General features: G+C 38.2%; 1 protein-coding gene across 44 annotated transcripts in view; it reads left to right on the top strand.

Annotated features, from left to right (window-relative positions):
- Rims2 (regulating synaptic membrane exocytosis 2) overlaps positions 1 to 27,124 on the top strand; it is a 522,550-nt gene that overhangs the window by 54,387 nt on the left and 441,039 nt on the right. For 31 of the 44 annotated variants that reach the window (XM_085831888.1, XM_085831887.1, XM_085831891.1 and 28 more), the window contains exons 2-3: positions 17,346 to 17,378; positions 17,783 to 17,869. The exons of the other annotated variants lie outside the window; for them this stretch is intronic. In XM_085831888.1, the coding sequence (XP_085688014.1) occupies positions 17,346 to 17,378; positions 17,783 to 17,869 (120 nt within the window). The remainder of the gene's footprint in view (positions 1 to 17,345; positions 17,379 to 17,782; positions 17,870 to 27,124) is intronic. 44 annotated transcript variants of the gene reach the window in all.

The following is a 27,124-nucleotide window of genomic DNA, read 5'->3' as shown; positions in this document are numbered from 1 at the left end:
TTAAATGAGTTATTTTTAGACAGGATCTTGCCAAATTAACCTAGTTTTGAATTTGTGATGTAGACTAGGCCTTGATCTTGCAATCGTTCTGCCTCAGATTCTCAAGGATCTAGGATTACGGGCCTATGCTACCAGGGCTGGCTCTGTTTTGAGACTGGCTTTGTGATATAGTATAAGGTTATCAAGGGTCATCTATATTGTAATTTGTACTAGGATTTTATCTCTATTTTTATTATAGAGTGCACACATACGACTTTGGCAGCTTTAATGATTTTATAGTATAGAATTCAGTGGCATTTGGTACATCTGAAGTTGGGCATCTAGGATCACTGTCCATTAAACATTTTTATCAACTCAAAAGAAACTCTGTACCCATTAAACAGTCCTCTCCATCACCCCTTCCTTACCCATTGTAAATGGAAAAATTGAAATGTTATTTAATACCTCTGCTAGTTATTAATGTGACCTAGCTACCCTCCCCCACCACCTCACCCTGCCCCCATAATTGAGGTAAAGTCCTATGGAATTAGCACAATTACTGGGTGAATTACCCCTAATCTAGTTTTTTTTTCTGCAGTAGACTGTTAATTCCCTAGCTGTGCTCCTCAAATATTTGTTGTTTGAGTCTTGCCTGGTTTATTTCTGCTCCATCAGTCCATCCGCAGGGGGCATTTTATTGAGCTTCATGTTGCTGGTCCATCACATCTAGTGGAGACCTCCTGTTTCCTCCATCTTTTTTTCTCCTCCTCCCTCATTCCTGCCTTCTCTCTCCTCATAGTCCCTACCTGTGACCTCCAGCCTGATAAACTAAACCTTGCTTGCCTCTTTTAACCAATAGCTTTAAACTGGGGAGCAAGGTTTACACAACAAATGATGTACACGAGAATCTGCTCTTTGGTTGCAACCAGATCTCGAGATTCAGAATTTAGCATTTGTATACACAATACCAAACTAACCCCCAACAAACCACTAACATCATTCACATCTATGGACTGCTCTATTCCTTATATTTCCTATAAATGGAATCATATATGTATATAGTGTTTTGTGTCTGGTTTTTTGCATTTTCAGTAATATTTCCAAGAGTCATTCATGCCATAACATGTATAATTTTTACCTTTTTCTAAGTGGCTGTATACTGTTCAGTTGTATGTATATTCTACACCTTATTTACCTGTAGCTCAGTTTATAGCTCAGCTTACGGGCATTTGAGTTGGTTTTACTTTCTGTGGATAATGAATAATGGTGCTATGCACATTCATGTACAAATTTTGTTTGAATTTTTTATTTTCCTTTAAAATTTTTCTTAGTTTTTTGAGAATTTTGTACAATGCATTTAAAAAATCAGATTCATCCCTTCCCCAGTTTCTCCCAGGTCCACCCCCACTTTGCTACAGCACCCAACTTTGTGTCATATGGCTTTTTATCAAATACTCATTACATATAATCGGTGCTACCCATAAGTTTCCTTTTATTGAAAATAGATTTTTTTAAATTTATTTTTTTAATTAGGTATTTTCTTCATTTACATTTCAAACGCTATCCCAAAAGTCCCCCAGATCCTCCCCTCCCCAACTTCCCTACCCACCCACTCCCACTTCTTGGCCCTGGCATTCCCCTGTATTGAGGCATATAAAGTTTGCAAGACCAAGGGACCTCTCTTCTCAATGATGGCCGACTAGGTTATCTTCTGCTACATATGCAGCTAGAGACACGAGCTCTGGGGGTACTGGTTAGTTCATATTGTTGCTCCACCTATAGGGTTGCAGACCCCTTTAGCTCCTTGGGTACTTTCTCTAGCTCCTCCATTGGGGGCCCTGTGTTCCATCTTATAGCTGACTGTGAGCATCCACTTCTGTGTTTGCCAGGCCCTGGCATAGTCTCACAAGAGACAGCTATATCAGGGTCCTTTCAGCAAAATCTTGCTGGTGTATGCAATGGTGTCAGCGTTTGGAGGCTGATTATGGGATGGATCCCCGAAAATAGATTTTTTTTTATACCCTATTTTTTGATTGTGGTGTGTCCTCCCTCAACTACATCTTGGTCCTTCTCACCCCTCTGGATCCCCACCTGTTTCCTTTCTCCTTAGAACACAGGCATCTAAGGAATAATAATAAAATAAAACAAACACAAATAAGTCAGAATAGGACTAAATAACAGGGGGAAAAAAGAGCCAAAAAAAAAAAAAAAGCACAGGAAACACACACACACACACACACACACACACACACACACTCACACACACACAGCAATCCCATAAAAAACACAAATCTGGAAGCCATAGTATATATTCAAAGGACCTGTGCAGTATTGAAAAAATATGCATTGACACACATGAGAAAAAGAACCTCCAGAGATGTGATTGAATTCATTTAGTGTTGGCTCTCTACTTTTGGGTCTTAAGTATGGTGTTTCCCCAGGGAGACTCCCTTGGTGAACATTAATTTTTCAAGTGGCTATCACTGGAGATAGTTTCTGGGTTATAGATGGTGGGGTGTGTCTACTTCTCCTCTCAGCTCTAGAACTCCATTTGGTTCAGATCCATGTAGGCCCTGTGCATGTTGCCTTAGTTTCTGAGTTCATATGTTCTTTGTGTGCTGTGTTTAGAAGGCCTTGTTTTCTTGGTGGACTCTCTCTCCTCTGACTCTTACATTCTTTCTGCCTCTTCTCCTGGGTTCCCTAAGATTTAGGGTGGGGGGGGGGAGGATTTGACATAGTCATCCTGTTTAGGACAGAGTGTTCTAAGGTCTCTCATTTTGCATATTGTTTTGCTTATGGGTCTCAGTATTTGTTCTCTGATGATGACAGAGCAATGCACTGATTTGTGAGTATAGCAGAAAATTGTTAGGAATCATTGTATTGGTATGTTCTTTTGGCCCCTGGCTTAATGTAGTCTCAGGTTCTTGGCTACCTAACAGCACCAAGCATGGGTCCTAGTTCATACAATGGGCCTTAAGTCAAATCAGACTTGGTTGGTTACTCCTACAGTTTTGTAGGAAAGGTCACCATTGTAGATCTAAGGGTTTGGAGTTGGGTTGGTATTCACCTTTCTCCTTTGGTAGCATGCAGAGTACCTTGCATTATCATGAACACTAGTTTATAGGGGTGAAGGCTTTAAGTAGGCACTTGTTCAACTTCTCTGTGTTCAATGAGTTGGGTAGGTATCTTCAGCAACAGGTCCTTACCACCAGTTTGTGGAGAGTGTTTGCAATAGCATAAGTTTTTTTTGGATTTCCATGGGACCCCTTGGGCCAACAATTCAACTGTTTGTAATCCATTTTCTGGGACTGGAAACTTCATTTGGTGATTCGAGATGTCCAGTTGGGCTCAGCCTCCTCCATTATTTGGTGCTTACATTTAGACTGCCAGAGTGGGTGGGTGGGGGAGCACGCTCATAGAAGCAGGGGTAGGGGAGATGGAATAGGGGGGAATCAAGAAAGGGGATAACATTTGAAATGTAAATACATAAAATATCCAATAAAAAAGAAAACTTTGAAACAAAACAAAGCAAAACAAAAAACAAAAAACCGAAAAACAACAACAAAAAAAAAACAAAAAAAAAAAAGAAAGAAAGAAAACCAAATCTAACCAAACCAAACAAAAAAAGTCTCTAGAATACTTACTAATATTCTTCTCTGAAGTTCTGCTGGCTGTCATCATCTACACGCTCTCACCACCACTGTCTTCCATGTTCCTACTAGTGTGGTCCATCAGCCCCACTTTGTGTTAAACTGCTTTCCTAATTCCAAAGTTCACATTCTGCCAACAAGCAGCATGGTAAGTACTTTCTCAGAAATACTCCACTCCTTGGTACCAACTTCTGTCTTTGTCAGTGTCCTATTGCTAGGAAGAGATACCACAACAACTTTGATAAAAGTAGCATTTACTTAGGGATTGCTTCCGGTTTCAGAAGTTTAGTCCATCATCCTCATGGTAGCACACAGGCAGATACGGTAGTTGAGAGAAGTATATCCAGATCTTCAGGCAGAAGCCAGAGAAAGTCACTGGGACTAGCTTCACGTTATCTGGTCTTATGTTGATGTCTTTGATTAATTTGGAGTTAAGTTTTGTGCAGATTAAGTCTGGATTTATTTGAATTCTTTCTCATGCAGTCATCTAGTTTGACCGACATCATTTGTTGAAGATGTTGTTTTCATCACAGTATATTTTTGGGTCGTTTATAAAAGACATCAGGTATTCATAGGTGTGCAGACCTATGTCTGGGTCTTCAGTTTTACTCCGTTGGCCCATGTGTATGCTTTTGAGCCAATGCCATGCTTTAGCTTTGTTGTAAATTGGAGATTGGGCCTGGTGGTACTTCAGCAGCTCTTTTATTATTTAGAATTCTTTTATCCATCCTGGCTTTTGTTTTCTGTTTCCATAGGAAGTTGAAAATTTTCCTTTAGAGTTCTATAAAGAATTTTTCCTTCTGAATTTTGATGGGAATTGCATTGAACCTGTAGATTGTTTTTGGTAGGATGGCCATTTTTATAATATTAATCCTACCAATATATGAGCATGATAGATCTTTCCATCTTCTGATCTCTTCTTCAATTTCCCTTTTCAATATCTTAAAGTTTTTCTTTTTTCATAAAAGTCTTTACTTGCTTGTTTAGAGATACCCTAAAATATTTTTAATAGTTTAAAGGCTATTGTGAAACGTGTTGTTTCTCTGATTTCTCTTTCAGGCTGTTTGTTGTTTGTATATGGGAAAGTTACTGATTTTTGTGTTAATTTTGTATCCAGCTACTTTGCTGAAAATATTTATTAGTTGTAGGAGTTTCCTGGTAGGATTTTTGGGGTCACTTATGTATACTACTGTTGGATTATTTTTAAAATTATTTTATTAGTTTCTTATAACTCTACCTCCTTTCTAACCGTTATTCCACCCTAATCCCTTTCAACTCCCCAGCACTAGGAGAGAATGAAGGTTAGAGGGGGAAGGGATATAGAGCTCTGTAGCTACTTCCTTCTGATTAGGGGGTTTTGGTTCCTTGGCTCAAGTCCAATTTTCCTGGTTGGGTTATTTCCGACTTGTCAAATCACAACAGCAATGAGGAGCAGCAGCCTCCTTCTTGAGCGCCCCCAGCCTGTGTGCTCTCTCAGGCTTCTGCCATGTATCCCTTCTCCAGAGTCCCCAGAAAAGCCATCTTCAGCTGACAAAGTTCATGCCTCTGCTAGTGCACCAGGCAAATCCCAGTCACCTGCTGTGAAGCAGCCTCTTACTCTTCACCTGGGAGGAAAACAAAAGCATATTCACATAAATATATTTTTAATGAAAACAAAATGCCATATGTCATCTGCAAATAAAGATACCTTGACTTATTCCTTCCCAAATTATATTTCTTTGATCTCCTTCAGTTGTCTTACTGTTCTAGTTAAGACTTCACTTTATTGAGTAGGTATAGAGAGAGTGAAGAACTTTGTCTTGTTCTGGATTTTAGTGAAACTGCTTTGAATTTTGTTTCATTTATGTTGATGTTTGCTATGGGTTTGCTGTAAGCTGCTTTTATTATATTGAAGTATGTCCCTGTATCCCTAATCTCTCCTGGATGTTTATTATGAATGAATGTTGGATTTTTGTCAAAGGCCTTTTTTGCACTTAATGAGATGATCCTGTGGTCTTTGTCTTTCAGTCAGTTTATATGGTGGATTACATTTATTGATTTATGTATGTTGATTTATCTCTGCATTTTGGGAATGAAGTCTGCTTAATTATAGTGGATGATCTTTTTGAATTGTTCTTGGATTCAGTTTGCAGGTATTTGATTGTTTTTGCATCTATGTTGATAAAAAAATTGGTCTGTAATTCTCTCTTTGCTGGGTCTTTGTTGGGTTTGTTGGGGATTAGGTAATTGTCTTCTATAATGAATTGGGCAATGTCTCTTTTGTTTCTGTTTTGTAGGATAATTTGTGTAGTATTAGCATTAACTCATTAAAACCCTGCTAGAACCCTGTCTTAAAAGCATCTAGCCCTGAACTTTTTTATGTTTTATGTTTTTGGTTGAGAGAGTTTTAATGATTGCTGTTTTTTCTATAGGAGTTACAGGGCTGCTTAAATTGCTTATATGACCATAATTTAAACTTAGTAAGTGGCAGATATTGAGAAAATTATTTCTTTTAGATTTTCCAATTTGGTGGAGTACACATTTTTAATGTATATCCTTGATTGTTTGGATTTCTTCCCCATCTTCCTTTTTGTCCCAAGTCTTTGTTTTACAGATTCTTTGTATGTCTTTTTCCTGTTTTGTTGATTTCACTTTTAGTTGGTTATTTCTTCCCATGCACTCCTTTTTGGTGTTATTTCCTTTTATGTTGTAGAATGTTTAGGTGTTCTGTTAAGTTACTTATATGAGATCTCAACAATTTTTAAAAGTAGGCACTTAGTGATATGAATTTATCTATTAGAACAGCTGCTACGTGGATCCATAAGTTTGAGTATATTATATATTAATTTTCATTTAATTCCAGAAAGTCTTTAACGTCTTAATTTCTGTCTTGAACCATTTTTCATTGTATAATGAGTCTTTTGTTTTCAATGAGTTTGTAAAACTTCTATTGTTGTTGAAACCCAGCTTTAATCTATGTTGGCCAGATAGGTTGCTGGATGTTATTTCAACTTTCTTGTATCTGTTGAGACTTGCTTTGTGTCCAAGAAAGTGGAGAAAGCTTCATTAGGTGCTAAGAAGAAAGTATATTCTTTTGTGTTTGAGTGAAATGCTCTATTAATATTTGTTAGGTTCACGTAGTGTAAAGCATCAGTTAACAGCAGCATTTCTCCTTTTAGTTATTGCCTGTTGGTGAGAGAGGCATTTCAGTCTCCCTCCATCAGTCTGTGCATGTCAGTGTGTGATTTAAGCTGGAGTCGTGTTTCTTTTATGAACTTGTGTGCCCTTGTGTTTGGTGTATGCAGATTAGGAATTGCAACATCCTCTTAAATAGTCGTAGAACTTCACTGGAACATTGCCTTTGAGGAGGGACAACTCAACATTTAAAATCAAATTTGTAACATTTATTGACAGAGGTACTGATTTTTAATATTTTCCTATGCCAGTGGCTAAGTGTAGATGCTTTGGGATCACTTTGACTTTTATCGTACTATTGTTTGTTTGTTTGTTTGTTTTTTTCGAACATACTATTGTTTTATTTTACTTTCTTTGATCTATTTATAGACATTCTTTGACCAATTTTTTTCCCCATTCCCCGCCCCCCCCCTCAGTGCAAGGGATGGAACTCAGGGCATGACCTTGCTAGACACACACTCTGCCACTGAGCTGTATACATCAGGCCTCTTCATCTTTCTTATGTGTTATCTGTACTTTTTTTGGCAAGGTCTCACTTTGTAGTCCTGTCTGGTCTAAACTCATTCTATCACCAGGCACTGAACAGACCTCATAGAGACTCACTGCCTCTGTCCCCTGAATGCTGTAATTGAAGGAACTCCTCCCCACCCAGGTACCTGTGTTGGTTTTTGAGAGTGTGAATTGCAGCTATCATGTGCATACAGTGTCGCGTCATTCGTCGTTCTTGACAACAGTAGGTATTCTTTACCTGTCTCCTGAACAATTAGCAAATGACCTCATAAGAATTTCTGTTGTCAACAAATGCAACTTTAACTTCCCTACTATGACATATAAAGTGCATGAGTGCAATCAAGCCTTTCTTTCAGTCTTACCTAAATTCTGAAAGACTGTTCCTAGTGACCTCCTGGAATACCTCCTAATCTGTTCCAACAGTTCTACCATTGGGAACCAAGTTTACAATCATTTGACCCTTTGAGGCCATTCTCATTCGAACATTCACAATAGGTCAGTGTTCTACTGCTGAGCAGTACCTTTAGCCCTGACAGGGTATTTTCAGTATTTCTGTTTTATAAATCACATCTCAAAATATATTAGAACACTATTGGGCTGTAGGGAATCTATACATTTTGCTCCTTTAAATTTTTTCTGACTCGTGCTTTTGGAATCTTAGCCTGTCATCATCATCACATTTATCATCACCATCATCATCACCATCATCAGTTTACAAAAACCTTTAGGTGTTACTTCAGTAAGTCAATTGATTATGGGCAATTTCTGACTTTCAAGATTCCTTTGGTATATTAATGCTTTATGGTTTATAAAATATTAATCATTTAATTGATATTTGCATACATATTGCTAACATTTTTATTATTAAAATTACTTACCTGTAGGTACTTAGTTATATTGTCAGCTAATTTAGGTCTGTGTCACCTAAAGTTAGAGCAAATCATCACTATATAGGCCTTTCTCTGTTGTACATTTGAGTAATCATAAACTAACTGCTGGTGAATTACTAAGTAGTAAATCTGATTTTGATAAAGTCATATCAGAATTTGGCTTCCATTTGAAGTTAAATTTGTTATAGAAGCATTGATTCTTGTTTGTGAAAAATCAAAAAAAGGGAAAAGACATTCGATAATTCTTTAAATACATAGCTTAATTATTTTGTCAATCGGTACCCATTTTGTAATAGTTATACTACTAATCTTTGAACTCTACTGGAATTTTTTTTCCTACTAAAAACAAGAAAGGTGAAAAGATTACTTTCATTTAATATGAATTTAAAAATACCTAGTTTTTATTTATGTATGTGTCTATGTGTCTGTGTGAGTTTGTGTGCTTCTTGCATGTCTTTGGAGGCCTAGGTTCCTGGAACTGGAGTTACAGGCTATTGTGATCCACATGATATTGGTCCTGGGAACCAAAGTCAGGTTCTCTGAAAGAGGAGTACACACTCTTACCTGTTGAGCATCTCTCCGTGTCTTATAACATTATTCTTAATATTTTGTTCATGAAAAGAACATAGTTCTTTCTTAAGCATAGTTGTATGTGTGAAGCTTTAAAGACACCAGGGCATCATGAAACAATGTGGTAGATGTTACGTTAAATTGTAAATCTGGCTGTGAAAGGAATCAAACAGATCAGGAATATATATTCTCAGCTGAGCATTCTAATACAAATAGGTCAAAGTTACTGGAAGGAAAGGCGTGCTATGCAGCAGTTTTAAGAACCAATGACTACATAGCTTTTCTGTACTGTGGTCTGAGTGACATTTGAAGTTGAGCTCTCTGCTAGCCTCAGAGAACACATGACAAAGGAGTCTCATGCCTTTTGTGCCCATGCACAAGGCTGCCTCATGCCATCAGCCTTTTCCATTCTGGCAGTGCACATTCCTTTTTCCTTTTGTGTGCTGTTTTCTGTTTCCCCTTCTGGCTCTGGCTGTGCTTAGGCTCTTGTTTCAGGTTCTACTTATTTTGCTGGCTTTGGCTGTGTTTATCTTTCAGGATTTGCTTCCTTTGTCAGCCTAGTAGGTCTCACACCTCCTGCCTCTATGTCTACTTAATGTTCATTTCTTTTTCTGTGTCCAACATCATTGCTTCCCTTCTGGTCTTAATAAACCAATCTCCTTTGTAATGCTTAACTTGCATGATAACAGTGACTTAGAATCTGTATGGCAACACATAGTAACCTGCCATGTCTATGTGCATGTATAAGAATGATTCTAAAGGCATGCCATATGATTTGGACATTTGAAATGCCAGTTTGTTCTCTAAGCATTAGGAATGTTCCGAACTCCATGAACACCATGAACAACATTCAGAGTATGATTATTGGCCTTTAGTTAGAAACTATAACTTATCTGTGCTGCTTGCAGATTGTACTTTTTAAACTAAGGGTTATGAAATCAATTTAGTAGCACTAGACCTAGCAATTAAGAGCAGAGGTTATGCCTGGCAGTGGTGCAGACGTTTATGCTCAGCACCCAGGAGGCAGAGGGAGATGGATCTCTGAGTTCTAGGCCAGCCTGGTCTGCAGACAAAGACTGGCTTTGGCATCTATATGGTGGGTAAACTGAGGCAGGCAGCCATTGAGGGTTAGTGCTTAGAGCCGCTGACCAGGGTGGATCTAGATAGCTTCAGCGGCTGCTGCCAAAGGCAGCCAGCAACTAGAGAAGTGAATCAGCAGACTCTGAGGGAACACCGCTTAATTTCCTGGGGCTGGCACTTTCTGTGGCCAGCGGAAAAACTATGAACTCTTAACTCCTGGGGGTCAGTGAGAAAGAGAAGGAAAGAGAAAATCCCCCTGTACACACACACACACACACACACACACACACACACACTCCAAATAGATGGAACAAAAGTCAAGAGTCCAGTAACTTCATACAGACAAATATGCATGTATACATACACATACATATATGCATGCAGACCTACAGGCAGACATATGCATATTCATACATAGGATGGTTAGAGCAAAGCTCTAGCAGCCAAGCTCCAAGTATTCTACACATACATGCACAAATATGTACAATCGGTGGATGGAAGGAGCAATGTTCCAACCCCCATTTGGACAAACTTTATGCATATGCATATAGATGATGGATGGGAGAGAATATTCCAGTCACCGATTCTCTATTCCTTCTTTCATAGCTTATATATCCCAGCAAAATCTTTCAAGCAGTATACAGTTATAATCTGATTATGTTTTAGATTTCTTCTAATAAATGATTATGAAAAAAGTGTGTTTCCAATACCTTTACAAGAAATAACATTACATAGTACAGGTAAAGAAAACAAATTATTCTAAAAACCCATGTACATTCATAACCAAACAGCTTGTTATAGAGTAATAAAGTGAAAGCAACCAATGTAGTTTTCTCAGCCAGTTTCTTTTACTGGCAGGTGGCAATTGCGGTTACAAAGAAAGAAGTAATTATTTTATTATTTATATTTTAAAGTAATTTTGTAAGAATCATAAAAGAATCATGAATCTAAACTTTTATATAAAAATAGTCATATTTACCTTAAATCCTCAAAATGCATATCTACTCATCAGTAATTCTTAATACATCATATCAGGAAGCTGAGGGAAAAAATGGGTGTAGGAAATCAATTATCACCAGTCCAGCCTCAGCAAGAGTCATGTCAGCAGTGCTGCCATTGTTCTTGTTCCCTGGCCATAAAAGTTCCCTAGCTTTACTGGTAAGAGTGTGCCTTTCTGAACTTTAAATTATTCCCTAAGGCTTTTTACATCAGAGCCAGCAGTAAAAACATCTCAACCTAGCTTCACTAACAATTTATTTTTCCAAATGTTTTCTAAGGGTGGTAGTCATTGTTGATGATCTACATTTATTTCTAAGTTCTTCTCTAGGATAAAGAATCATAATCTGCTCCAGCAGCAATGACTGAAAGAGATCAAGCAATATTATTGTGAGTGCCAGAGATGCTGCCCAGTGAGGGACTGGAAAACCCTTAGAGTTTCAGACAATTCTCAGATTAAGAGGGATGTGAGGGCAGCAAGCAGGGCAGCACCCTATAGCAGCATAGGAGTCCTCAGGACACATGGTGCTCAGGGCCAGGCCACACCGAGGCCCACCCATGTGGCTGTAGTAATCCGTGGGTCGCAGTCCATGAGTTTTAAAGCCATTTGTTATTCCTCCTGCATGGCCTTCAGCAACAGAAGGAGTTCCAGAATGACCAGGACTACACAGAGAAACCTTGTCTCAAAAAAATAAATAAACCACCACCATTAATAAAAAGAACAGAGACAAAGTAGAAAATAACAGATAATACTAGTGTATAGTTTACTTAGTATTATTTCATAGAATTTCATTTTAGTTATATATGTATATATATATTAGCAATACATATGCTGCACATAAAATGTATTGCTTACTATGGGCCAAGTTTAAAAGAAGAATATTACTATATAGAGCAGAGGCATCTAACCTTTTGGCTTTTGCGGGTCAATCTAGAAAAAGAAGAATCATCTTGGAACTGGAGCAATGGCTCAGAAGCTAAGAGCATGAGCTACTTTCACAAGTTATATGCAGATAAAATACTCATATGCATAAAATAAAATGCAAATACAACTTTTGGCAAAAATAAAGATTAAATAATTGTTTTCAGCCACTCACTAAATACACAAACGCTTATGAAGCAGATGGACAAAAATAATGTCTGCGTATATTTTTCATAATATTTTCTAGCACAGAAAAGCAAGAGTTCTCACAAAATGATACTAATTATGTATTGCTCTATTCAGAGTGTATGAAATACAGTAGTCAGGTATGATAGTGCACGCCTATAATCCTAGCATTCTGGAAGCAGAGGCTGGTGGATCCCCGTGAGTTTGAGGTCAGCCTGGCCTACATATAGTGTGTTTCAGGATAGCCATGACTATTTAGAAATACCCTGTCTCAAAAGGCAAAATCAAACGAAAATGTAAGACAAGGTCCAATGTAACCCAGCCTCCCCTGGAACCCATTATGTAGGATGACCCTGGACTTCTCCCGCTGCTTCCTCCTGAGTGCTGGGGTTATAAATGCCCACTATCATACTTGGTTTATACAGTGCACATCAAACCTTGAGTTTTAACTTACTATGTTAGACAGGACTTTACCAACTGAACTCTATCCCAAGTTCAGAGTGTGTATATGTGTTCATATGTGGAAGGGTGTGTGCAGGCCTGGAATCGTCCTTGAGTCTTGACTTCAAGTCCATCAAACTTAATTTTTGAGGCAGGATCTCTCACTGAGACCTGGGACTTGATATCTGGGCTAGACTGTCTGTCCAATGAGTCCTGGGGATCCTCTTGTTTCTTCTACCCCTCAAGTGTTGGGAGTATAAATAAATAGGCTTCAATGCCCGACTTTACATACACACTGGAGATGGAGCTCAGTAGCTCATGGTTACACTACGCCAGCTGAGATCTCTCCACAGCTCATTTGGAGAGCTGTTTAGAATCAAGTCGGTCCTAATTTTCGCCATATAATGACCACATTTGAGTAACAGAGAACTGACGTTTTTAGATCTTAACTATAAAACTAAGAGATACAGGGTGATGTAAAACTAGTGGCGTTGCATTTGCACCTGTGTCTGGATTGATGGACTTGGTTACAATCTGCTCTTAAGTTCCTCATCCTACATTGTGGTTCTAATTTTACTCTTCGTGTTCTTCAATCTTGCAAATAGTTGTTCACACATTTAAGTGCTGCCAGAAGACAACAACAAGAATTGTGATTGTGGAGCCAGGGATATTTGTTTCTGGGAGATAGACCTTGTAAATGTCAAGTAAGGAGATATGAGTAACATCTTCTCAAGTTAAATATCAGACTGAAGCTCCATTTATTGTTTGAAAATTGGCAGGTGTCATAATTATGTCAAGTAAAGATGGAGTAGAAAATATACCAAAATATTTTCCTGAAAAACTTAAAATCTGTTTCAAAATATTGAATCAGATTGACAATCAAGGCTACATAATTTAACTGTTCACAGGACTATGTTTAGCAAACATGTCAAAATGCATGAAGCTATCTTCCTTAATTTGAGTTTACCATAAGTTCAGTTTCATACTACTGTTAAGATGGGAAATATTGCTTTGATAAGTTGGTTTTCACCTGAAAGAAGCATGTTTAACTCCTTTAAACGAGTAGTTGAATCCATGAAAAATACTGTATTTATAAGCCAGTTTTCACTGGCAAATTGTGGCATAAATTTTGTTTTTGATATCACAGACAAGTTAACAACATTGTAAATCATAAAATCTTTTTAACCTTTGGCCTGAACTTAGCCATCTTACGTCAGAAAAATTGTTGTCCTGATAGTCAGCGTCATGCTTTTTAGGAATTGTTGACATTGGTGATGCTTTAATCCCTTGGTCACTGTGACGCTCTTGCTTGATGATGACTTGTATGATGTCACCCATCGTAATGCTTTTTCATGTGAATTTCTGATATAATATGCAGTAGTTACTAAATATGAATTTTGGGAAACAATTACATCAATAGTAGATGCTTTTTTTTCTTTACTTTTTCTCTTTCTCTCTCTACATCAATAGTAGATGCTTTTTTTCTTTATTTTCTCTCTCTGTCTCTCTGTCTCTCCCTCCCTCTCTCTCTCTCTCTCTCTCTCTCTCTCTGTCAACTTGAAGTAAGCTACGGTCATCTGGAAGGAAGGACTCTCAGTTGAAGAATCGCCTCCATCACGTTAGCCTATAGGGAAGTCTGTGAGGGATTTTCATGATTAATGACGAGTGTGGGAAGATCCAGCTGTGGTGCCTGGGCGGGTGGACCTGGCTTGTCTGAGAAAGCAAACTGAGCAAGGCAGGAAGCAGCTTTCCTCCACACCCTCTGCTTCAGTCCTGCCTCCGTGTAGTTCTTGCCCTGACTTCCCTTCCTGATAGACTGTAAGGTGAAAACCCCTTTCCTCCCCACGTTACTTTTGGTCATAGTGCTTTCCACAGCATCAGACAACTGTACTAGATATGTTGACAGTGGACAAAAACCATCATATTAACATATTTTATCCTGATTCACATCAATTTCTTTCTTTCTTTCTTTCTTTCTTTCTTTCTTTCTTTCTTTCTTTCTTTCTTTCTTTCCTTTTTTCTTTTTTGTTTTTTTCGAGACAGGGTTTCTCTGTGTAGCCCTGGCTGTCCTGGAACTCACTTTGTAGACCAGGCTGGCCTCGAACTCAGAAATCCACCTGCCTCTGCCTCCAGAGTGCTGGGTTTAAAGGCGTGCGCCACCACGCCTGGCCTCACATCAATTTCTTGACTTAGTTGTGCCTTTATTCTTATTATTACTTAGGAAAAGTAAGAACATTGCTTTCATGGAGTATGCTGCACAGCAACAGGACCCTTGAGAGGGACGTGCTACACAGCCCTCCTCTCCTTTTCCAATCTTTTTCTCTAACGTTTTTTACCAAAGTCCCGTGGGTGACTTGTCTTCCCTTGCATTTATGTTCTCCTCTGGTATTTTTTGGCCGAGGGTGACTGTACTAGATAATATAATGACTTTAGGATAGCCCCAGTGTTCCATTGCAGTAGAAGACTCCTGTTTCTTTTGCTCTCATTCACCAGTAGTCAGTTTCAGAGGAGCCTGAATAAGAAAAGTGTAGTTTTACAGTTCTGTAGTGATACTGGTGTCAGTGTTTAAGTAACAAATTGAAGGAGTTGACACCAGAAAAGAGTGAGTCCAGAAAGAATGAAGAGGAGGGTGTATGGATGACAGACAAGAGAAATAGAGGAAAACCTTGTTGATCAGGTATAGAAAGGACAACGATAAAAGCCTTTTCATCGAGGATATGAACTAAAACACACTGTACAATTAAAGTACAAAGTGTAAAATATAAAAAAGCAGTAAGATGAAATCGACGGTATTTAATATTTCTTTGTAATTGGGGTGATGTGGTTTGCCCCTTCCCTTGCATTGCCTTTTGTATTTTTCTCTACAGCTTTGGCTGGAGCCTGTTTTTCTCTGTAAATTCAAACAAGTTAATGTATCTTTCTCAGGCCGAAGGATTTTCTGTGTTGGAGGTCAACTTTTAGACAAAATTTCCCAGTCTGAGAATTTCCCCCTCATCTTCCAATTACAACCTTGTCTCTGGTGTGTTGGGATTACATGTAGGGTTTTCTAGGCCTTGAGGGAGCATGGAAGGCTTGCCTGCCTGTGTTTACATTGTGCCTCTCAGAAGACTACCGCAATTTCTGCAGTACAGTTTCCAGAGTCTCCTTTGCCTTTCCCAGCATTTGTCTCCTGGGTGCCTATTCAGAGCCTCAGCTTCAGAATTCTGTCTAGTCTTCTGCTTCTCTTTTCTACAGTCTGCTAGGCTCCGTCTGACTGACTCTACAAGGAACCCTTGTTAAATCTCTGCCATTCTGGTAGTCTATCTTAGGTATCCTAGCACTCAGCTGGCCCTTCCTATAGCTTTTGCTTTAAAGTCAGCTGGATCTGTTGCTGCTCCTGACACTGCATGGTATCAGGAGCATATGGGAAAGGCTGCTCACCATATGGTGGGTGGGTGGGTGGGAAGCGCAGAGTGAGGAAGAGAGCACGCCTGTGCCACGGGCTTTCTCTTCCTTTTGTCATCTGGGCCTCTGTCTGCTGCTTGGTACTGTCCTCACTCAGGGCAGTCTTTTACTCTTAGTGAAGGGTCTCTGGAATGTTTGCACAGACGCCTCCTGAGAGCTCTTTCACCAGTCTCACAACGTTGTCTAACTCAGCTGAGTCGACCTGATGAACCATTCCATACCATAAAACTAACATAAAATCCCACTTAAAGAGAAGATTCAGCTTGCATTATTGATGTAATTTTGTAATGAAAAATCCTAGGTTGTTGTGTAAATTTTATTTACCAAGTGTTAGTCTTTTGAGCAAGTAAATGTATTTCTCAAGGCAGCTCTTAGCTATTTGTAGAAAGTCCAGTTTTACCAATCATCACTGCCCTGTGTGAGATCCTTCTTAGTGTTTTAAATATTCGATGCTGTTAGATTTCATACCGACTGCTGTATATTGATCCAGTTTCCTCCTCATTTCCTGAAAACTGTGGAAAGAGCTTACAGAGCATACACTCTATGGAGCGAATAGTTTGACTTTAATAAGGTATAGTGAATAATACTAACTCCAAGGGTGATTTACATGGGTGTCACATGAAGTGGGGGAGTTTGTTGTTAAAAACTGTGCAGTTACTCACATCACATCCACTAAGAGCCATCTGCTTCTGAGTCAGGTCCTGACCAGTGTTTTGATAATATAAAACCCTACCTAAGAAAGTAAGAGAGCCGACCTTTAGTTTTAGATGACTGAAGAGCTCTTAAAATTGAAAGTGAAGCACTTGATTTTATTATAGTTACTTACACAGTATTTATTTAAATTTACTTTAATTATACTGTACTTACATGAAGAATTTATGTTAGCATGACTAGTTAAAAATATACAGTATTAGTAATATTAGTTTATGAGACATTGACTATATTACCCCCTCTACTTCCTTTTATCTAATCCTTTAGGCATAAAGTAATTTATAAGCCCTTAAAAATTCATTTATAAAAATCCCATGTTTTATTTAAAAACATTCCTTGAACTTATTTTTAAAAATAAACTAAAACAAGTAAATAGAAAGTATTTTTAGTTAATTTTACCATATTTACTATGGTACTTTAAAGTAAAAATATGTTGTAAAATTTGTGACTAAAACATTGCTGTAAATCTCTAGAGTTTTAGTGGAAGGACAGTTTATCATGGACTGAGGGTGTAACTCACGCGCACTGTGATTGCCTACCATATATATGGCCCTGTGCTAAATCCCTAGCACTACAGCAAAACAAACCAGAAAAACCCAAACAAGCCAACTTACCTCTTTCCTTCCCCCTTTGTATAAAATCGACTGAAATGCTCAATTCTTTATGGTGTAGCACTTAATTTTCCTGTGTAGTAACCCTAAATTTTATGTCCTTTATATATAACTACAAATGTATAGGTAGAAATTGCTGCTTTAGTACAGTGCACTCAGTTGTGCAAACTTATTTTTTTAGGCTCAAAGAAGAACACAAAGCACAGCCGACACAGTAAGTAACCATCTTCTGAGTGCAGTACACTTGACTCCTGTTCTCCTGCCGTCTTCTGCTCTCTGCACCTTTGATGGTATTAGCGTATACTAATACTGGATAGGCTGCAGCTAGTGTGTCTTCTGCTTTCTGACTCTCTGGCTTGTAAGAGAGCTGCCTGCAGCTTCTTACTTCATCCACATAGTGACTGGATGCAGTTTTTTGCTGCCTGCTTGTGGACTAGTTGAGTGTTCAATTAATTTTCCTACTTTCTGATTGCCTGGTGATAATTGGAGCTCACATTTCCATTGGCTGTAGCTTTTGTGCCTGTGTTTTAAAAAAAATTATTATTTTTCATAAAAAAGATTGAATCTACACTGTTCTTCTTTTGTTTTTTCAGTCACATTATTTGCTTATTTAAACAGGTGGTTTCCCTTTAGCGGGATCACTGAACTGGTAAATAACGTTCTTCAGCCCCAGCAAAAACAACCCAATGAGAAGGAGCCCCAGACGTAAGTAAGCGGTCTGCATAGACTAACAGTATCTATGGTACATAGAACACTGAAGAGTGTGAATTAAAATTCTGCCCTGAAATTCTGTGCCTCAGAGAGGGAAACTGTGAGGTGAAAGTTCACTAGTTCTGCCACTAGTTATTCCATGGAAATCTAAACAGAAAACAAGGATAACTTAGAGGTCATGGAAAAGAACATGAATATGTAAGCCATATTTGCCCAGAAATATATTTCCCCAATAATGTAGTATATTCTAGAGTATCTCCAAACAAAAGTGCTAGAGGATAGTAAGAGCTAGTAACCCCTAACTTTGTTGTGTAGTCAAATAGTTTGGATAAGTTGTTTTAGGAAAGAGTAAGCAGATTCTGAGAACCTATGATTAGGTCGTAACACTTTACTAAACTTATTTGGCTATCACATCATGATCCACAGAACATATTTTTAGATTATAAAACATGACTGGGGAACATAGTAATGTATTCTAACAATGATTTGAAACACTAAAAACTTTAGATTCCATTCCTTTTAGTTAAGAGATTTGAAAGAAGTTCTTCACAGATTATATTTATTCTTAATTGTATAAATAAAAGTGAAATAAGTCATTTGAGCTTACAACCTATTGACCTAAACTTATTACAAGATCTTAGCTAGATGCAGGGGAGTCTAAAATGTCTTATCATGCCATGGGAAGAGGGGAAACATGTACACAATGAACAATGGCAGTAACATCTAGTATAATTAGTTCACATTTGATTTTCATTTGTTTCGGATGGAAATTTGCCCACTGAATAGCAATTGCAATAAAAATAATTCTAATATCAATGTCTATTTCAGTACTTTTCTACAAAAATGCTATAATGGCTTGGATTAAGATTTGTTTAAGGCCAAAAGTTAAGGATAGTATTATAATGGAAATTCACACCAAGAAGTATATTCAGAAAGGACGTTTGCTGTCTACAGTGATTTTAGGAAACCAGTCCTCTTTTGTGTTGGATAGAAACTGTTTACCTTATTTTTTCATTTGTTTTAGTCAAGAGTCATTGACTTTTCCCCCCCTAAAGATTACATACTTTAGGAGGATTTTAAAGATTCTTCTGAAGTGATTTTCAATAGCCCAGAAAAAAGGGACTATCAAATATGAATCTAAGGAACAGTATTTGGGAACTTTTAACCAAGGGCTAATTGTTAATCAACCATCCCTCTTCTGCCTCTCCTTCCTCTCCTCCCTCTCTTCCTCACTCCCTTTTTTCTCTTTCCCTTTTCTCTCCCCCTTCCTCTCCCTCCCTCCTTCTTCTCCCCCTTTCTTTCCTTTACTGCCCCCACCCCATTTTTCTTTATTTCCAGAAGACTGAATGTTTTGATTTCAGGTCACAGAGAATCAGTCCCTCACTGCTTGTCTCTGCTGAAGATTAGACAGAGTGCCACAGTGCCGGACTCTTCTGCTTGGGTCCTCATTGTGTAATAGAACAGGATCTAGGATTAGACATGAAAGTTAATAAGAGCAGTCTCTTATTAATTCAGACAAGGAGATATGGACCTTCAGAGTCTTGATCATATATTCTGAAGGCTAATGCCAGTGGAAATTGAAGGCTTAGAAAATAGCATTAATTTTGGCTGGGTGTGGTGGTGCACATCTTCAATCCCAGCAGTGAGGAGACATATGCAGGTGGGTGTCTGTGAGTTTGAGGCCAGCCTGGTCTACAGAGCAAGTTCCAGGAAGCCAGAGCTACTTAACACAGACATCCTTTCTCTAAAAACAAATTGTTAATTTCATATTTCCTTTGTTATTTCTGTTTTTTTTCGGAAGACTGATGGCAGTATTGAGAAAAGATCTTTTATTTTAGACTGTGAACTTATTGATACTTGACTGGTCATGGTGAAACAGTTGATATAGTTGTGAAATGGGGCAAGCAGTTATTGCACATATTTACAGGTCCAACATAGTTTTCATTTTGAATAATCTAAAATTGACTGCATCTACTGTGTACTTTAGAGCCATCTGAAATTCCTTGGGCTCAATATAGGAATAAATAAATAAGAACCACAACAATTATGTTGTTTATTTGAAAATGCTATTTCTCTCATGGTACATGCCTATAATCCCAGCATTCAGGAGATTGCAGTAGGATGTCGTAGCATAGATCATAGCAAGATCCTCTCTCAATAAAAATAAAGGTATGAAAGTGTTAATTGCTGGTTTTATGCCAATAATACATTCAGCGAGAGATGCATCAACTGGAAGTGATGCATTGATTCATTGACCTGCTATATGTAGGGAATGTGTCTGGAAATGAGCATCATGGTCAAGAAGCTGACTACTACCAGCCATCTCCTACCTCGTGCTTCTTCTTCAGGAACACTGCCTCCCATCCTTGAGGTGGGACTAACTTGTATCCTGACCTCTATATTTCCACTGTTTTCTACATAGAATCATTAGTTTTGTCTATTTTTATTTAGGCTACAGAAATCTACCATATGATAAAGAGTCTATTGTGTTTATCTCATTTCCATAATATATTTATGAGATACATCACTATGATTTCAAGTAGCTGTATCTCATTTATTCCTCTTACTGTATAATACTTTGGATCCTAGTAGGTTTCATTTTATTTGCCTATTTTAGTCTGACATATTTTATCTTATTTCCAGTCTTTTGGCTACTATTAATAGTGCTGTTTTATACATTCTGAAGAAATTATTATTTTTCCAGTTACTCTGGAGGATCATTTTATAGTTACTTGTGAAAGTAAAGTTCACTCCTATCTGTTACCCCTGGGAGGAGCGTGAGAGCACATCCCAAGAGCAGTTCTGTGTTTTGAAGAAAATGAGGTCATAAGACTCTTAGCTTTCTTGTTTTCTCACAAGCACTGAGTTCTCCTTAAACGACTCCATTCTTGGACCGTGTTTTGACAATAGTTAATTATGTCAACCGTAATTAAGTGTAATTAAGTCATAGAATTCTCTAGAAATGTAAACAGTATCATCAGAGCTTTATTTCTTTTTTAAACACACGGCGTTTTATCTAGGTGACTGGGCATAAGGACATTTTATCCCCCAAATGTCAGCTGAACAAGGATGCTAGTGGACATCCCATAGTGGATGGGAAAATGACCATAAAGCCTCAACCCTACACAAAGAATTCTAGGCAACTGGGGAGAGCTGGGAGTGGGAGAGGTAGTGGAAGAGCACACCAATTGGCTGTCCAACGACAAATGGTCAGCCCTGAAAACATGCAAACAAGTAATGTATGGGCTAAAGACATTACATTTAGGACTAAATATGTTTATGCATAAGTATGTATGTGTGCAATAACAATTGGTGAAAAAAAGGCCATGAATTTGAAGGCAGGAAACAATAAATGGGAGGATTTGGAGGTTGGGGGGAAAGGAAGGGAGGAATGTACTTATATTAATTAAAAAAATAAAACAAAATAACAAAAAACAAAACAAAGCACATGCACATGTATGGGTGTGCACACACATGCACATGCAATCACACACACACACACACACACACACACACACACAGAAAATAAAAAACAAAAAAACTCATAGAATTCATTTTGTGATTATCAGCTACTTTTTTTTTTAGTTTGTATTTTTTATTAGATATTTTCTTCATTTACATTTCAAATGCTATCCCAAAAGTCCCCTATACCCTTCCCACACCCTGCTCCCCAACCCACCCACTCCCACTTCCTGGCCCTGGTATTCCCCTATAGTGGGGCATATAATCTTTGCAAGACCAAGGACCTCTCATCCCATTGATGGCCAACTAGGTCATCCTCTGCTACATATGCAACTAGAGACACAATCTTTGGAGGTACTGGTTAGTTCATATTGTTGTTCCTCCTACAGGGTTGTAGACCCCTTCAGCTCCTTGGGTACTTTCTCTAGCTTCTTCATTGGTGGCCCTGTGTTCCATCTAATAGATGACAGTGAGCATCCACTTCTGTATTTGCCAGGCACTGGCATAGCCTCACAAGAGATAGCTATATCACGCTCCTGTCAGCAAAATCGGGTGGGGCAGTCTCTGGATAGTCCTTTCCGTCTCAGCTCTGAACTTTGTCTCTGTAACTCCTTCCATGGGTATTTTGTTCCCCATTCTAAGGAGGAACGAAGTGTCCACACAGGTCTTCCTTCTTCTTGAATTTTGTGTGTTTTGCAAATTGTATCTTGGGTATTCTAAGTTCCTGGGCTAATATCCACTTATCAGTGAGTGCATATCATGTGTGTTCTTTTGTGATTGGGTTACCTCACTCAGGATGATATCCTCCAGATTCATCCATTTGCCTAAGAATTTCATAAATTCATTTTTAAAAGCTGAGTAGTACTACATGGTGTAAATGTACCACATTTACTGTACCCATTCCTCTGTTGATGGACATCTGGGTTCTTTCCAGCTTCTGGCTATTATAAATAAGGCTGCAATGGACATAGTGGAGCATGTGTCCTTATTACAAGTTGGAACATCTTTTGGTGGGTATATGCCCAGGAGAGGTATTGGGGGATCCTCTGGTAGTACTATGTCCATTTTTCTGAGGAACCGCCAGACTGATTTCCAGAGTGGTTTTACCAACTTGCAATCCCACCAACAATGGAGGAGTGTTCCTCTTTCTCCACATCCTCGCCAGCATCTGCTGTCACCTGAATTTTTGATCTTAGCCATTCTGACTGGTATGAGGTGGAGTCTCAGGGTTGTTTTGATTTGCATTTCCCTGATAATTAAGGGTGTTGAACATTTTTTCAGGTGCTTCTCAATCATTTGGTATTCCTCAGTTGAGAATTCTTTGTTTAGCTCTGTACATCATTTTTTAAATAGGGTTGTTTGTTCTTGAGTTCTTTGTATTAAGGAAAAGTAATTGTTGCTTCCTGTTATTTTTGTTGTTAAGAGTTGAGGTTCTGTTCTTGTGGCTATCTTCTTTTAGGTTTGATGAAGGATTACTTTCTTGCTTTTTCTAGGGTGTCATTTCCCTCCTTGTGTTGGAGTTTTCCCTTTAATATCCTTTGAAGGGCTGGATTCGTGGAAAGATATTGTGTGAATTTGGTTTTGTCATGGAATACTTTGGTTTCTCCATCTATGGTAATTGAGAGTTTTGCTGGGTATAGTAGCCTGGGCTGGCATTTGTGTTCTCTTCGGGTCTGTATGACATCTGCCCAGGATCTTCTGGCTTTCATAGTCTCTGGTGAGAAGTCTGGTGTAATACTGATAGGTCTGTCTTTATATGTTACTTGATCTTTTTCCCTTACTGCTTTTAATATTCTCTCTTTATTTAGTGCATTTGTTGTTTATCAGTGGCTTCTTAACATGAGACTAGCACTGAAGTTTGGTTGATTTACTCAGTGTCATTTCACTGGGGGGTGGGGGAGAACCCCCTCTTTTCCCTCTCCCAGTAGCTATTAACTGCAAATAGTTTCTCGGCTAGCAATGGGACTTTATGCCCACTTCCTTTCTCTGTGCTGGCATTTTTTTTTCACAACAAACTTACACAATTCTTATGCATGCTTTTACAGTCTCTGGATTCATATATGCACCAGCCCAGTTGTGTCTGAAGACATTGCTTTGTTGTTGTTGTTGTTGTCAATTACCCCTGTTTTTTGCAGTCTTTGGGTCCCCTATTCTGCATAGATCTTTGAGCCTTGAGGGGAGAGATGTGATAAAGACACCCCAGTTAGGGCTAATTATTCCATAGTTTTTCATTCTCTGCATATTGCCTAGCTGTGGGTTTCTATATTAATTACTGTTTTAGCAAGAGCTCCTCTGATGAGAGTCAAGTGATGTACTGATCAATGGGTAAGCAACATGTCATTAGGGGTTGTTTTATTGTCATGTTTATTGATGAGAATAACTGTACTTTTTGCCCTGGGGCCCTTGACCTATCTGGTATCAGGTTGTTGTCCACTTTAGCAGTTTGAGGTGTGGGTTCTGTGCCATGGTGTAGGCCTGAAGTCAATAAAAATGGGAGAGGGATACCCCCAGAGCATTGTGTCGCTATTGCACTGGTGGCCATCTCTTACGGGTTTGTGTGGCTCACAGGGTTCATAGCTGGGCAAGACTGATGCTTCCCTTTCTCCTCTCAGAGTGTGAGTGCCTTCTGGCACTGTGAACTTCAGTGGGAGTGAAGCTTCCACTTGATCACCAGCTCAATTCTTCCATGTTCAATGACATAAGTGTGTGGCATCTTTACCAGTAGGGTCTTAGCATTAGGTCATGGAGGGTAACCAATATCATTGGCAATAACCTATTTTGTTTCAGAGGAGAGTCTGTAGGGCCTCTTTGACCAACAACTCAAAAGATTTAACCCATTTCTGATAAATTGGTAGTATCTGGTGTAAAGTTGGTTATTCTCTAGTAACTGTCTTCAAATCCAGGGGAATTGACATTGTTAATATTGAGAGATATTATTGAACAGTATTCATTCATTTCTGTTATCTTGTGCTTTTGAGAACTTTTTTGTTGAACTATTCTGGGACTATTTCTTGTGTCCTATCATCTAGGGTGTAGTAAACCTTTTCTATAGGCTGAAATATTCCATCTAGTGTTATTTTTAAATCTGGATCTGTGGACATGAATTGTTTAAATTTGATCTTATGATGAAATATGTTTTCTCCTATTATAATTGATAACTTTTTTTTTTCAAAATAGGGTTTTTCTCTGTAACAGCCCTGGCTGTTCTGGAACCAGGCTGGCCTTGAACTCATCTACCTACCTCTGCCTCCCTAGTACTAGGATTAGAAGTATGTACCAGCATGCCCACTTGACATGATTGATAGCTTTGTTGGTATCTTAGTTACTATTCTATTGTTGTGAAGCGACACCATGACCAAAGCAACTCTTTTATAAAAGAAAGCATTTAATTAGGGGAGTGCTTACAGTTTCAGAGATTTAGTCCATTATCATCATGGTGGGAAGCATGACAGCAGGCATGGCAGGCATAGTGCTGGAAAAGTAGTTGGCAGCTATATCCTGGATTGCAGGGGTGGGTGTGGGTGTGTGTGTCTGTGTGTCTGTGTGTCTGTGTGTCTGTGTGAGTGCGTGCTCGATCCTGCTGGGCTTGGCATGGATTTTTGAAATCTTAACACCCACCCCCAGTGACACACTTCCTCCAACAAGTTCCTCAAACTTACTAATGCTTTCAAATAGTGCCTTTCCCTGGCAACTAACTATTCAAATATTTGAGCCAATGGGGAATACTCTTAATTAAGTCAACTGTGTATAGTAGTCTGGGTTGGTATCTGTTGTTTCTCAGAGATTGTAGAACATCAGTCTAGGCACATCTGGCTTTCAGAGTTAACATTGAAAAGTCAGGTGTTATTATTATAGGCCTGCTTTTATATGTGACTTGACTTTTTTTGTAGTTTTTAATATGCTTTTTGTTCTGTACATGTAATGTTTTTGATTACTATGTGGCGGTAGGAGTTTCATTTCTGGTCCTGTCTATTTGATATTTTATATACTGGTTGAATCCTAATAGGCATATTCTTATTTAGATTTAGGAAATTTTCTTTTATTAGTTTGTTTAAAATATTTTCTGTGTCTTTGGCTTGTGTTTCTTTTTTATTCTGCATACCTATGATTTATAGGTTTATTTGTTTGCTTGCTTTTTTCATAGTGTCCTAGATTTCTTGGATGTTTTATGTCTGGAGTTTTTTAGATTTTTAACATTTGAGTGATTATTCAATCTTGTCTACCTTGTCTTTAAGACCTGGCATTCTCTCTTCTAATTAATTTAATTTGTTGGCAAGACTTTTCGATGAGCTTTTTTGGTGTTTTCCTAAGTTTTTCAGTTTTAGTTTTATTTCATTTTGGCTTTTTAATTTTTTTTTGTGGTAATCCTATTTCTTTGTTAAATTCTATTTTCATATCATGAATTATTTTCATTGTCATTCAACTGTGTGCTTTCAAGATCTTCATTCAGTTGTTTATTTTTATCTTTAAGTTCCTTGAACATACTCATAATTGGTATTTTGAAGGCTTCGTCTTGTGCTTCAGCTAAATTGCTTTTCTCAGCAAATTTTACAATAGAAATAGTGGCTTTTGGAGAAGGCATATTGTCTTGGTTGTTTATATTGGTGTTTTTGGGATGGGATCTAGACATCTGGAGTTACAATGTTTTTGGTGTTTCTTGGTCTAGATATCTGGTCTTTCCTTAGCTTCCTGGGTGTTGGACATTTGTTTCTTCTCTACCCCAACCTATCAGTTTGTGTGGACCACCTGAATGATACTTGGTTTTTAGTCTTGGTGCCCCTTTGGGTTTCAGGGACTTTGTACCCTAATTGGTATAGTAGATAAGGTGACTGACCTTGTAGTTGGGACTCTGGGTTCAGACTTGAATTAGTCCCATATAGGTGCAGTGGGAGGGCTGGGTGGTAGGCCAGCAGACAGCATAAGTGGACTGACCCCAGAAATCTTTAAGTAGGATTTTGTTTTGCTCCATATGTCCCAGGTCTTGGGACTCAGTGGTTGGTGTCTGCTGATGGCATTGAAGAGGTAGCATGGGGAAACTAGCTTTGGGAATTCCTGCCAGAAGTTCTCAGTGTAACTCTGGGCTTAGACTCCAAACAGTCCCAGCTTGATGCAGTGAACTGTGTGCTTGGTAGGTGAGCAAGCTGGGGAAGGGGAATTACTCTGGGGAATCTCTTACTTAAATAGAGGTTAGAGTTGGGCTTCATGTAGTTGCTCTCTTGGGCCCAGTCTGGTTATTAAAAAAAAATCCAAACATTCAGAAAATATATATATTTGGCTATATTGTTAGCCTAAAATCAATGAAATACCTGATTCGTTGGAGATCATTTTGTTAAATATTTTCACAGTGACTTACTGATTTCTCTAACATGTCAAAAAATGAGTTAGCTATTGGTTATAATAATAATAATAATAATAATAATAATGTTAATAATAATTCTTAGCATGGAATTAGAGACAATTTCTTCTGAATTGCCTTTCTAGCTTCTGCTTTTCTGTTATTTTTTCATTTGTTTGTTTCCAGATGTATATGTTCTTTCAAATGTAAATTCTTTCCACCTCCTGAATTTTCATCTGCTTTTATGCTTTGCATATGAAAAAGTCCATGTTGAGATTTATTCCTTAGTTGATGCTTACCATACCTACTAAGAACAAGATGTTTAAAACCTAAAAAAATGTTCCTTTTCTGTGAAGTCGTGCTAGTACTATCTACAATTAATGCCTGTCTTCTAGAACCAGGTTTTTTTTTTTTTACACTTTCTTTTGCAGGTGTTTAATTGACTCATAGTT

Source organism: Mus caroli, unplaced genomic scaffold, assembly GCF_978045245.1.
Source record: "Mus caroli unplaced genomic scaffold, Mus_caroli_1 scaffold_16, whole genome shotgun sequence".
Classification (NCBI taxonomy): domain Eukaryota; kingdom Metazoa; phylum Chordata; class Mammalia; order Rodentia; family Muridae; genus Mus; species Mus caroli.
Note: the sequence above shows the minus strand (reverse complement) of the source record. Positions and strands in the feature narration are given on the sequence as shown.